Raw genomic sequence first — 12,575 nt, 5'->3', positions numbered from 1 at the left:
CAAGCCCTGCTGAGGGCAGCAGCCTTTGGTCTGTGCCCATTTGCGAGACTCCCGGAGCCACAGAGCAACAGCGGGCCCTCGGGTCCCGACAGAGAAGGGCAGCGCCGGCTCCCGGCTCAGCCGAGGCAGGAAGAGCGCATGGGATTCTCCGGAAGCCCAGGAGGATGTGATGACTTGGAAAGCAGAACAGAAAGGGAGAGAGTTGGACTTTTCCACTTGGCACAGAGCTGCAACTGGAAGAGAGCAGCGAGATGACATCAGACGGGGAACTGCGGCGTGAGTCACTTTTCTGACTAACCCATCCTTTGAGGAGGAACCCACGGAGTTCCTGTCTGCAAGGTTAAGTCACTGCGGAGCTCCCACGGAAACTCCTACTTTTGGAAAGTCTTAAGTGCAAAACCTGTAAGATCACGTTTCTTCTGGCCTGACTTGAGCCCCAGGGCACGACTCCCAAACCCAAATAGATACAGTCCTGCAAGGCCCAGCAGCAACTTCCTGGCTACCTCCCTCTTGATCCTTGGTTCCTTCCAAGGCAGAAACGTGCCAAGGAAAGGAGACCTGGCACTGCAGGGGCATGGAGGCATTTCTGCCTCCTGCTCTGCCCTGGGATTCCTGGCTCCCTCAGGCCTTGGTATGTCCCTCCCAGAGAGCTGCTGGGAGATCTGCTGCTGATCTCCCTGGGAGCAGGCTCGGACCACTTCAGGATGAAGGGACATTTCACCAAAGATGCACAACAGCAGCGATCATGGCAGAGGGAGCAGAGCCAGGGCTACTGACCTCGCTGGCTGGGCTCCAGTAGTGCCTGAGCACAGGCACCTCTCCCTAAGGAGCACGCGGGAAAGCTCACGACAGCGGAGGGGAGATTTGGATGCCTCCAAAGCAGGAGCTGCTGCAGACCAAAACCAGCCTGAGGAGCAGCCAGCATCCACCCACACCCCCCAGGGAACACCGACTGCTCCGATGCGACAGCCCAGGGTATCTGTGACCCGAGAGGTCCCGTTCCAGGTGACAGGAACGCACCAGCCGGAGCCCCCCGGCTTCCCTCTGCTGACGGGTTCCAGCCTGTTGCACCCCCGGAGCCCTCAGCCCACATATCCTCTCTTGCCGGGAAGCGATCCCGTCTGGCTGCTCGGGAGACGCTTGGCAAGCTGCCTCCCCCCACGGGCCCCGTGCATCCCACAGCAACAGCGCACAAACGGCACATTTGAGGGTCTCCCCGTGGCACTTCATGCCTGTGCCACGGGATGCTCCGCGCAGGTGGCACGAGTTACTGTGGCAACTCGTTTGCATCGCCGTGAGCCGCCCCAACCTCCCGGCGAGCGTGGGAAGGACGGAGGTGTGCTGTTCTGGGCCCCGAAGCACTGCTTTTTCAGCAGAGCACAGAGAGAAATGGGAATTTTTACACGGTAGGCAACAAACAGAGCCCCAAGGTGACGACGAAAGGCGCCTGGCGAGCCAGCTCCGCTTGCGGTTGCTCCCACAGGCAGCGCAAGGCTGCGAAACGCTTAAGGCCAGTCGACACAGGGTGTCTCTGCGGTAAGAAAGACACTTTGGGAAAAAAAGCCTATGAGGGCGTTCGCTGCAGAGCACGTCCCCAGGCTCACCTGCGCCCAGCCCCTGCGCTGCAGGAAGGGAAGGCGGCAGCGAGCCGGCCTTTCCTCCCTGCTCCCGTGCACGGTGGCACGGCAGCCAGCCCGCAGGGCCACTGGCTGGGGATTTCAGAGGCGCCCTGGGCCACACCGTGTGACTCGCTCTTGCCTCGGAGCAGCCCTGCCCTCCCCGCATGAACCTCCGAGGCGGCTCGGACAGACGGAGCTCGCTTCTGAAGCACGGAGCGCCGAAGCCTCCGAAACATGAAGCACGGCGTCGCCCTTGGAGGCAGGTTCAGCAGAACAACCCCTCCGCGTGCGGCAGGGGCTCGCCCACACCRGCTCCTGCCAACGTGACGGCAGGGAGATATTGCCTCAAATAACCAGCAGCAGCTGGACGACGGCGCAGCCAACGCAACGCTCGCTCGTAGGCTACGGCTACCGTTAGCGTTCACGCGGCGCTCCCGGCCACTAAGCTTTACGCACGTCGGTCACCGGCAAAGCAGCGTCCTTCCCTGCAATGGAAGTGACTTCTCTCCTCGCACACGGCACGGCAAACGCCCCCGCCCACAGCACCTGCCAGCTCCCCCCAAAAATAGATGCTGGCACTCGGAGCTGCTGCTCGCGCAAAGCCCAGCGCTTCCTGCAGGAGACAGGCTCTGCGAGCAAGGCTCAGAGGGATTTTCACCTGCCTCCAAACCAGAGGCCCTTCTCCAAACGCAGGCACGCTACGCTGGCTGCATATTGTCCATGGCCGTACTCACCTCCTCTCTTCTGTCCACTTTGTTTCCCCAAAAGCGGAGACAGGGGGACAGGAGGGGTTGTCCACCCTGCCGCTTGCAGGAACAACCCTGCCCGGCTGTCTCGCGCTCTGCTCCTGCCTTCAGCTCTGCTTCCRAACGTGTCATCCTCTAACCCGGGARAAGGCTAAGGCACCTATCATCCAACATTTGCTGGGAGCAGGAGGGAGCTACTGGAGCTGCAGACAGTAGAAATCCCAGCCCCGGGATTTCACTCCTTTCCGTTCGCCTGGGGAAAGGAAAAGCAGCACGGGCACGCTCAGAGGCACAGCAGAGAGAATCCACCCGGGACGGAGCCCACACGGAGCCCAGGTTATGCTGAGCCTTGTCCCATGCAGCCCAAGAYTGAGTTGCTGGACCTGCAATTCCGGATAAAAATCTGCCTACTGCTGGCAGGGCTGACTCGCTGGTCTCCCTTCTCGCCAAAGCCGGGCTCGGGCTCAGAGAAGGCCTCTCGCCCAACYGCGCTCTGCACGCAGCCCAGGCCAAGAAAGCCTGCAGCTTACCCCCACCCCCAGAGCTGGGCAAGGCCTTGGGAAGCAGGCAGACTCCCCGCTTGTCCTCTCATCCACGTAACCCAGAGCAGAAGAGCAGTGGGTGGGCTGAAGGAGCCCTGCGAAGGAGGAGAGCCCACTCTCCAGGACCGGCCACAGGATGCCGCCCGCGCTGGACCTGTCTATGGGGAGCAAAGAGAAGCCAAAGGCAAGTACCAAAACAGCCAGAAGCATAAGATCTGGGCGAACCAGTAACAGTGGCAACCATCGAGGGCCATCAAATCAACGTTGCAATAAATAAGCAGGTGGATAGTAGCTTCACACAGTGACTCCCCTGCTGTCCACGGCACATGTTGCGGACAAGCTGCAGCCCTGGCGGGCCCGGAAAGGCAACTAAGAGATGCCAGCAGAGGCCCCTACAAAAACCCCACTGCTGTTTTCCTCCTCTTGTGTTGCAGACAGCTGGCCTCTAAAAATACCCGGCCATTGTCCATGCYGTCCTTCCTGCTCGGGCCAGATTACATCTCCGAGCCGCTTTCAGACAAATTCTTCGTGTGTTCCTTGCATGCCTCCCCCTCCAGGACCTGCCCCAGCTTCATTCCTATGCTTGGTAGATGACGGTCTCTCAGGAACCGGGGCCATAACCCAACCCAGCCTCAAAGAGCAAGAAGCCAGTRGGAAATTCAGTCCTTGGAAATTTCTGCTGGCTTTGCTAAAAGTAACAATAGGGTAAAGGTTGCCATTGCATCTTTCTGATCTACAAAGCGCCGCGAGGCCGCCGCGCAAAGCGCGTGGTCTAGTTTAGCAGCGGCTATCGGAGCCGCGTGATGAAAGGCCCACAGCTGCAGGCGAGGGCGCGTGACAGCGGAGATCCGGGAATTTCCCAAGGCAGTTCAGCCAGCGTCCTTCCAAGYGACACGATGCCACAGCTATCCCAGGAACCCAGCCCCGCTGCCGACACGCCGGCCAGCACAGCTCCGCTTTGCGGGTCCYTGGGGCCGTGCTACGCTGAGAAGTCAAGAGTTGGGGTGGGGAAGAAAAGCCAGCCCTGCTTTCAGCATGAAATGAAGGTAATTTCAGCATGAAAACATGATGGAGGGCCCCAYGGCAAGCCACCAAGCTGCATCACGGAGCCAAACGCCAGCCGCTCCGCGACGCGCCTGCCGGACACACGGAGCGCAGCGCTCCTGAGCACCGCAGCGCTCCTGAGCGCCGTTATCTTGCTGGTACAGAGAGAGGGGAGGGCAGCCGCTCTGAAGCGCTGAAATGCCTGACGCCCATGGGATGACAGGAGCTTTAACAAGCTCCGACCGCCTCCTGATTTCGTTCCCAGCCCCCAGGCATTAGCAAGCCTGTCGAGGCCACCCTTTGCCTGCTGCTGCCTCCAGGTCAGGGTGCTCCACGGAGAGCGGGCCGGCGGCACACCTTGCCGGAGGAGGGCCTGCAGCACCRGCACGGGGCCGTCTCCCCGGCAGGGAGCACCCAGGGCTCAGCGGGATCGACCGCCAGCCCTGCAGCGTGGAGAGCAGCCGCAAGGAGCCTCTACCTGCCTGCAGCCGCCTGAGCTCCCCCCGCTGCCCTTCCCAAACCAAGCCCGGGGCCAGGCCTTCAAGGCGCTGGACGCCGCTTTCCTCGCTGCCGGCACTGCCTCACCGGGAGGGACAACGTCAGGGCTGGAAAGCTAAATAATGTCAAGAGAACAGCAGCCCCCGACGCGGCCTCTCCGGGAGCCTCCGCTGGCGCTGCCCTCCCCTGCGCGCAGCTCGGCAGCACCGGAAACCYGCCGGCGGCCTGGCTCTGCCCACGGGAAGCGCTGTGCAACGGCACGAGAAGAGGCCCTAGCAAGCGGCGGCTTCCTGCAGCTGCACCTCCTGCCGCCCGGCCCCGCTCCCCCCGGGGCAAAGGCTTCCCACCGGAAAACACGGAGCAAAAGCATTCAGCCGAGAACGGCTTCAGCAAGGGGAATGCTCCCTTCTCTGGGGGGGAAATGGCTGGCGCCGGGAGGGAGACCCGGCCCGGGAGCTGCAGAACGGGAGTTTGCCCACAGCCGAAGGTTGCCCGGAGGGGACTGCTTGCGAGCGAGCCCCTTCGGGTTTCTCACCACGGTGGAAAAGAGCATCGCTTCCCGGATCGCGAGGCAGACGACGTTGCCCTCCTCACATGCTACTTCTCCTGGAGAAGAACCCCGCCGTGCCCAGCACTGGCGCACCATCGCCAAGCCCAGCACAGACCACCGCCGCCGGGGAGCCCCGCGGCAGCTCGGCCGCCGCTTGCGCTGCTCCATCCACCTTCTTCACCTCTCCCTGCCGCAGCTTCCCTCCCCGGCGCCCAGCTAAGCGACCACCGAGCAGCGCAGGGGCCGCGGACAYGGCGCCAAGGCCTCGCTCCAACCACCCTCCTGCCATCAAAAGCGAAAGAACAGCTCTGCCTCTGCAAAGGGGCTCGCTTCACCCCGACGCAGAGGAAAGCGAGGGCAGGCGTGGGAAACGCTCCGTCGCAGGGACCGCTGCGGCGGGCTGTTCTACGGAGTCTCGCTAACCCTTCTTTCATGCAGTCTCCAGCAGGCGAGTTAAATTCAGCCGCTCGTGCAAATTCCTTGTGAGCCCTCACAGTCCAAGATTTCAATTTTAAAGAGAAATAAGAGGAAGCCGCCTCATGTTTATTCCAGTCCACACATTAGGCACATCTTGGGCTTGGACGTAGTAGCAGCAGGCAATGAGATGTGCCTCGTGGTCACCCGTGAACCGCCGGGGCGCCAAGAAATTGGTTCTTGTAGAGGGAATTCATTAAAACAAAGAGCTCTTTGCTGCCTGTCTGATCTGTCACAGAGGAGATTACATGGGAGAAAAGCAAAGCTATTTTTTCCAAAGTGGATTTTTCTCCCTCCCTGTGACTTCCCTGCATTTCTCCTGAAATTAATTTTCAGCATTTAACAGCTTTCTCCCATGATTCTCAGGGGCTTCGCTGGCTGGGTGCCAGCTCTGGTATCATTCCTCYACCAAAGATGTCTGCGCTTGATTGATTCTCGGGCCAGCAAACGAGAGAGAGGAACCCTAATAGCACATTAATAAATAAGAGGAGCCCTTACGGTTATTCCAGGCCTCAGAACAAACACATCTCAGCAAAACAAAACAGCATGGGATAAACCTACGTCACGGGCCGGGAAGACAGTGCTAGCTAGGAAGTGGGTCAGCCCGGAGAGCACGAGAACATCGTTTGCAGCATCTCTGGAGCATAATTGTGTGTGGAAGAGGGAGAGCAAACACAGCTCTCCTGCTCTGATTTATGCCCAGGTTTCCAGAGGAGCGAGCCAAGCCAAACCAGTTAGCGCGCACAGCAATTAGCGCCTTTTTCCTCAGCAAAGCAGCCAGGAGATTTCACAGGGCACCAGAGTGGCAAGGCAGCGCAGCAGAAGCCTGCGCTAGCGCTCGCTGCAGAGCCTGAAGATAACCACTGCTGCTGGCTTCTCACGCACAACGCCAACGTTGACACACTTAAACTTCTGGTGTATATTAAAGCTCTGTCTGAATCTCCCATTTTCTAGCCCTCGGTGCTTCCTTCTTCCGAGGCAGCGGCTGCCTCTTCTCCCGGTCCTGCTGCCRAACCTGGGTCCATGCTCTCCTGCAGCCAGCTAGATGGAAAAAGCAGATCTAGCAATCTGTCCAGATGGCACCAAAACCAGAGAGAAGGCAGCATCCAGGAGTCCAACAGCTGGATATTGTTAGCCTGGGGCATCACCAGGACCTTTCCGGCACTGCATCCCAAACAGCCTGGAAAAGCTGCAGGTGCCTGACCTGGCTAACAGGTAGTCACCAGCACCAAACCAACTAAAGGATGGAGTACAGTCTCCTTTGGAAATTTCCGCTAGCAAGAACAGATTTACAAGGGCAAGTTTCTGTAGACCTTGGAGTGTCCTTCCCCTGCTCTAGCCCCTCTAGAGGGAGGTGGGTAAGCAGGTACTATGTCTGGGTGTTGAAAAGCTGGTGTCAGGAAAGTCCACCAGCTGAGTGAGCATGGACTCCCTGTCCACCGACTGGCAAGCTAGAATTAAGTCTTCTGGTTTTGGTTTAGAGATTGCAAAGACAGGACAAGCTTGCGAGTGAGCATCATTATGCAATGATGAGAAAAGACTCAGGACTTGAACCTTACAGAGCACGGCAAGGATGTACTACAGACGTGCCTCCTCCCTAGCTGGGCAGAGAAGGCCTGGACTTCCCGCCCCAGCTGTTGATATGTACACCTTCAGCTTGTCCTCTAACAAGTGATCTTTACTTTGTAGTGGATCCTTTACTCCAGAGTCAGATCAAACAGTGCTTCCAGCTTGTTTCACTATCTAACCCCTAGGCCTACCACTGCCCGGAGAAGGACCCAACCCATCATGTTGTCTGTCGTCTCTGCTCTGGACGTTCATCTTCCCCACAAGCACACAGCCCAAGGCTGAACCCTCCTGCTGAGGTCAAGGAGCTGCCGAGAACTCAGCAGCTCGCTTGGCAAATGAGACCTCAAGATCTTCCCTGACAAGGCTTTGCTGCTTCCAGCATCCCAGACAAAAGCTTATTTTGTCAGCACACAGAAAGCTTGTGATATTCCTGATGGCATTACACAGAAAGATGAGCTAGGCATCTCCTTGGGCTAGCTGACAGACAGGGAGATATGGGTGTTTGAAGCTTCAGTAAATCCAAGGGCTTTGGGTGATGAGGGGGATTTCCAGATAAACTTAAGCTACTTACAGTCTCTGCAAACTCCCCGAGATCCTATGATGAAGATGGATAACAAGACCAGTACTAAGAGAACCACACAAAGCTGAAAACCTATACTGGTAGACGGCATGCATCCTTTTTCTGTGTTCTTCCCGTTACGCCTTGGCTTTCCTGAGAAGATCTAGGCGTCACAAAGCTACAGAGCAAGGGTCAAGTGCTAAACGCAAACTCCAAAGTTGCGAAAGCTATTTTGTTATCTTCCACCAGTGTAAAACAGATCTCAGAAGCCTGGGCAACCACGGAAATCCGCGAGCAATTTCAGGTGGAGCTGTAGCAGTTATGTCTTTTATTTGGATGGCGGACACACCTAGGAAAGTCCCTGCCAGGAAACGGGAACTACCTAATAACAAGGGAGGTACTGTCCCCTAGGAGAGGGCCTTGCTCCAACACAACGGTCAGAACCCTCTCGCTCACCCTGGCTGTTTGAAAGAGGCATTTAGGCTTCACTGTTCATAAAAGCAGCATCCCTCCTCGCCCAGCCCTGGAAGAGCTGAAGGGCTATCGAGTACCTAACGCTGCTCCTGCCTTTCTCTGTGCCTCAGAAGCTGTGACAGAGCCGAGAGTGATTCAGCAGCGGTTTCTCCTCTCAGCGCTGTCACGAGGGGACTGAACACACAGGAAGTCATTTCAATCAAGCGGGGCAGCCCGGCTCGCCACGAGGCTGTGCAGGGCCTGAAGCAAGCCCTCRGCTCACGTGACGCCTCCTGGCACATAATAATGTTAGTCAGGCCTCCGTGGTAGCAAGCCCTTGCAGAAGGGGAGATGTTATACGTGGTCCCTCCTGGGCAGCCAGGAATATTGATGGAAGACACCAAAGCTCGCACAAGAGACACATACTTGTTTTCTATCACACAACCAAGTACCGCAACAGTGCCAGTCTGCGGGGGGATTSGTATTTCTCTCCCATGACTAGCCTGTACTTCCGAGACAGTCTATTCTCAATGGAGGAAGTTAAGGGAAGACATCGGGATCTGTTCCTGGGGAACTGCACCCTACACTTGATGCTGCAGCCCCTGCTGGCCCTGGGGACCACTTCCCAACCTCCCTCAGCACAGGCTTCCTAGAGCAACCCTCCTCTCTCCCTCCTCGCACACACCTGGCTCTACCGCAAGCCCTCCACCAGCATGGGGAGGGCAAGGAGCAACACCAGGCAGGGAGAAGAGAGCTCAGTTCCTCCCCCAGCCCAGTCCTCTGGGTCCCTACTCATGGAGCAGATGAGCCGTGAAGTAGCTCTGTCCCAGCCCTGGGGTGTGTGTGGGAGGGGAGGCACTGGCAGGGACAGACGGAGAGACACACAAAGCCAGCATCGCAGATAAAGGAAGCGGCGAGGCGCCAATCCTATCTGTGTGCTCCTGTTATCATGGACACTTTGCCGCAATGACAGCGCCACATCACCAGCGTTAAGCCAGGGCTCCTCACTGTCCCACTGAGGTCCCCGCAGAGCCTGGGTTGCATTTTGAGGGTCCTGGTTCCTCCCCCTAACCCACGTACTCCAAGAAGACCAAGACCAAGCATACAGCCTTCCCCGCATGCCGAGATCAGCACCATTCGGGTTTCAAAGCTCTTACTACTTTCCTCCTGTGCACGGGCAGGAGGAAAGAGGCAGGCAGAGCAAGGATCCACTCTCTAGACTTGTTAGCCACAGAGCTTGAGAGACTCCTCTCCTCAGCCCAGCAACTCAGGTGGATCCTCAGCGGGGCCCGAGACCCCCAGAGACTGCAGGGACACGTCCTCCCCCTAAAGCTCAGTGCGGCACCGGGTCTCCTTATCCCCCCTCTCAAGTCGTCCTCCCRAACATCAGGGAAAGTCACACACACCAATGTCAAAGCTCCTCTTCATTTACCGAAGCGCTGCTGCTTCAGCACTTTCCAGTGGCTAATGGAGTGGTTTAGCTCTGCAAGAGGAGCAGGTCGATGGGGGAGGCAGAAAGGAAGGAGTGAATACCTCCTAACTGCCCTGCTGTAGCTTAACCATCTGCAGTGGAAGATTAGCAGGAATTTTAGCAATGCTGAGGTGCCTTACTTCCTCCTTCCCTCTCCCCGAGGTCTCCAAACCATCCGTTAACCTCTTACACAGAGAAGAAAAGCACAGAAGTTTAACAAGCTCCGACAAGTTTTCAGAATGGTTTAAGTGTCCTCCACTTCTTCTATTAATTAGCAACAAGGAAGAAACACCACCAGGAGAGTCTTCAGCRTGGACTAAACAGCTTTTACTGTTGCCCGCGCGCACTTCAGTGCAGCTCAAACACTCTCAAGGGGCCCCAAAAGAGACACCAGCAAAACCCAGTTCCTGCAGCATCTCCCCAGCCCGCACTGCAATCTTTCAAGGACAGTGGGTTTAGCTTAAGTGTCTCACTAATTCACATGAGTGACCGGAAAAAGCTTACTCCATTTTGCAGTTGGTTTATTTTTAAGAACAGGTTTTGCCTCTCAGAGTTGTAGTTGGAGAACTATAATTTAAATATAACTGATAGCATCTGACCCACCACCTCTACATACAAATTAGCTACGCTGCATTTCTCTGATGAAACCTTGCAAACGGTAGCCCTCACGCCAGCACCTGGCTTGCAAGAAACCTTGGCCAAAGAGAGAGGAGAGCCTGTCTCCCCTCTGGCTGGGCTCAGCAGAAGGCCCCATGGCATTCCGAGCACTGCATGCACACAGAAGCTTGCAGAATACCTGGAAGGATTCTGCACCTTAATTTCCTTTTGGGTTTAAAAATGAGAGCAGTGGCACAGTCTGCCCAAGGTCACAGAGCAAGAAAGTTTGCAGAAGTGCTCAGCATCAACTCCAGTCCCTCGTGCCAGCTAGCCCTCTCCATCTGCCAGAGGAATGCAAATATCTTGCTTATCTGGATCAATAGGAACTGGGACTGGGACATTCTGCAGCTGAGGATTCAGTGAGAGACACACAGCTTCGATCTGACTGAGAACAGCAGCCCCCAGAGACTGGGTAAAGAGGAAAAAAAAACAAACTCCAAGATGAAAGTAGCAAAATGGGCCCCACACATCTTGCTTTTCACTTTGTTCTCATCCACTGTTTCAGTCTCAAGCCTTCCTGAAAATGAGGCATTGTCCCAAGAGCTATTATGAAATTCCCAGAACCACGTCACGTAACGAGAACACTTACAGGTTTTGAAAGAGAGCACAGGGGCCAGGTGRCAGAGAAACCCCAGACTATTCCAGGAAATACAAGGAGACATCCCTGAAATGACTTCCCCTCTAGCCAGGAGGGGAAGGGAGGACCTCCCACCTCGCTCCCTGTACCCAGCCGAAACTAGGTCACTGACACAGCCCTGCTCACAGACAGAGCTTCTTCCAGACTGCAGGACACATGTAACGGCCCGGCCCGGCAGGGAGGGTTAGGATGGGGGCAGTCTTGCCCCCTCTCTTAGCCGAACGTGTTTCCTGTGAGAGTGCCCAAGCGGCTCCCTGGCCCCGTTAAAGAGACAAGCAGTTCCTCCCCTGCTTCCTCCTCAGCACCAGAACGGTGCCAGCTGGCTGGCGTGAGAAAACCCGCTTCAGCCTCTCCCTGGCCCTTTATTAAACAAAACAAAGGAGAAAAATCCCCACATCTTATTTCCAAAGGCTTCCTGTGCCTCTTTCCCAGTACCTGAGATATGAGAACTGCCGTACCTGACACCCCCCCGCCGTTCCCCTTCAAAAGAGGCAGGAGACGCTCAGACCGCACACACGCGCCGGCCTCAGGCCCCTTTCCCCCAAGCCCTGGGGGGACGCCACCTCCCCGGCTTTCCACCCYGGAGCCAGAACAACATCCTCTCTCGAGGAAGCCTCCTCCCTCCGCAACCCTTTCCTGCCTTGACCTTGACACGAGCGCGGCGCGGGTGCCAGCCCGGGCGCTCGCCCACGGGGCAGGAGGCGGGCTGGGGGGGCCGCTCCTTCGGCTCCAGGGCGGCGAGGACCGGCCGAGCGGGGGCAACCGTCCTCCCCAGCCAGGCGCAGGCCCCGCGGCCGCCTCCCGAGCCCCTCGCCGCGCCGCTGCGGCCTCGGGCCCCCGCGGGCGGGCGGCTGCAGCGGGGCCGGGGAGGCCGCAGCGCCCGGGGACCCCCTTTGGCGGAGGGGGGGGCGGGAGCCCCAGGGATGGAGGGGGCCGGGGAGGGACGGGGGAGCCCGGGGAGGGACGGAGGGACCCAGGGAAGGGCGGAGGAGCCCGGAGAGGGACGGAGGGGCCCGACCCCCGCCCGCCCCCGGCGCCCCCCGGACTCACCGCTGTGCGAGCTGAACCACCGAGGCGCGATGTGGAGGGGCAGCGCGTCGGCCAGCGAGGCCCTGGCGCCCAGGTAGAGCATCCCGTCTCTATGGTGACCGCCTCCCGTCTCCTGGTAACCGTTGCCATGGGCGTACGTGGAGTCGGCGCCCGGGCCGCCGCCGCCGCCCGGGGCCCGCTCGGCCTCCCCCGCCGCCCGCGCCGCCGCCGCGTACAGCCCGAAGGGGACGGCGCCCGCCGCCGTGGGGTCCATGCCCATGCCGGCCACCGAGCTGACGGAGCGGCTGCGCAGCCCCATGGCGCCGCCGCCGCCCGCCCGGTAATGGCCGAAGTGGGGCGGCCCCCCCGGCGGCGGCACGGCGCTGTCATCCGTCGACACCCCCGGGAAGGGGCCCCGCGAGCGGGCCGCCGTGCTCTGCTTGCCCCCCATGGGCGCCGCCGGGCCGGAGGGAGCCGAGCGACAGCCCCCCGCGGGGAACGGGCCGCGCCGCCCCCGCCGCCGCTGGGAGGCGAGAGGGGGAGGAAGGAAGCGGGGGGGCGTGGGGAGCTAAGGATTAAAACTCATCCCCGCCCCAGGCATCTTCCCCCCCGCCGGGCCCGCAGGGGCGAGGGCGCCCCGAGGCCGCCGCCACGGCCGGCGCCCCCCCGGAGGGGGGGGGCGGCGAGGGCTGCGGAGGGCGCCGGCGACGCGGGGCCGGGGAGGGGG

The 12,575-nt window shown here is 59.1% G+C and overlaps 1 protein-coding gene across 2 annotated transcripts in view; it reads right to left on the bottom strand.

The window, feature by feature from the left end:
• Positions 1 to 12,471, bottom strand: part of ZNRF1 (zinc and ring finger 1) — a 31,098-nt gene extending 18,627 nt beyond the window's left edge. Inside the window, exon 1 of one of the 2 annotated variants that reach the window (XM_026088601.1) lies at positions 11,870 to 12,471. In XM_026088601.1, coding sequence (XP_025944386.1) covers positions 11,870 to 12,299 — 430 coding nt within the window. In that variant the 5' untranslated portion in view covers positions 12,300 to 12,471. The remainder of the gene's footprint in view (positions 1 to 11,869) is intronic. The other variant, XM_026088600.1, reaches the window with a different exon arrangement.
• Between the last annotated feature and the right edge of the window lie 104 nt (positions 12,472 to 12,575).

Source organism: Apteryx rowi, unplaced genomic scaffold (genome assembly GCF_003343035.1).
Source record: "Apteryx rowi isolate R43461 unplaced genomic scaffold, aptRow1 scaffold_776, whole genome shotgun sequence".
Lineage (NCBI taxonomy): Eukaryota > Metazoa > Chordata > Aves > Apterygiformes > Apterygidae > Apteryx > Apteryx rowi.
The sequence above is the reverse complement of the archived record's forward strand: the minus strand, read 5'-3'. Positions and strand labels throughout refer to the sequence as shown.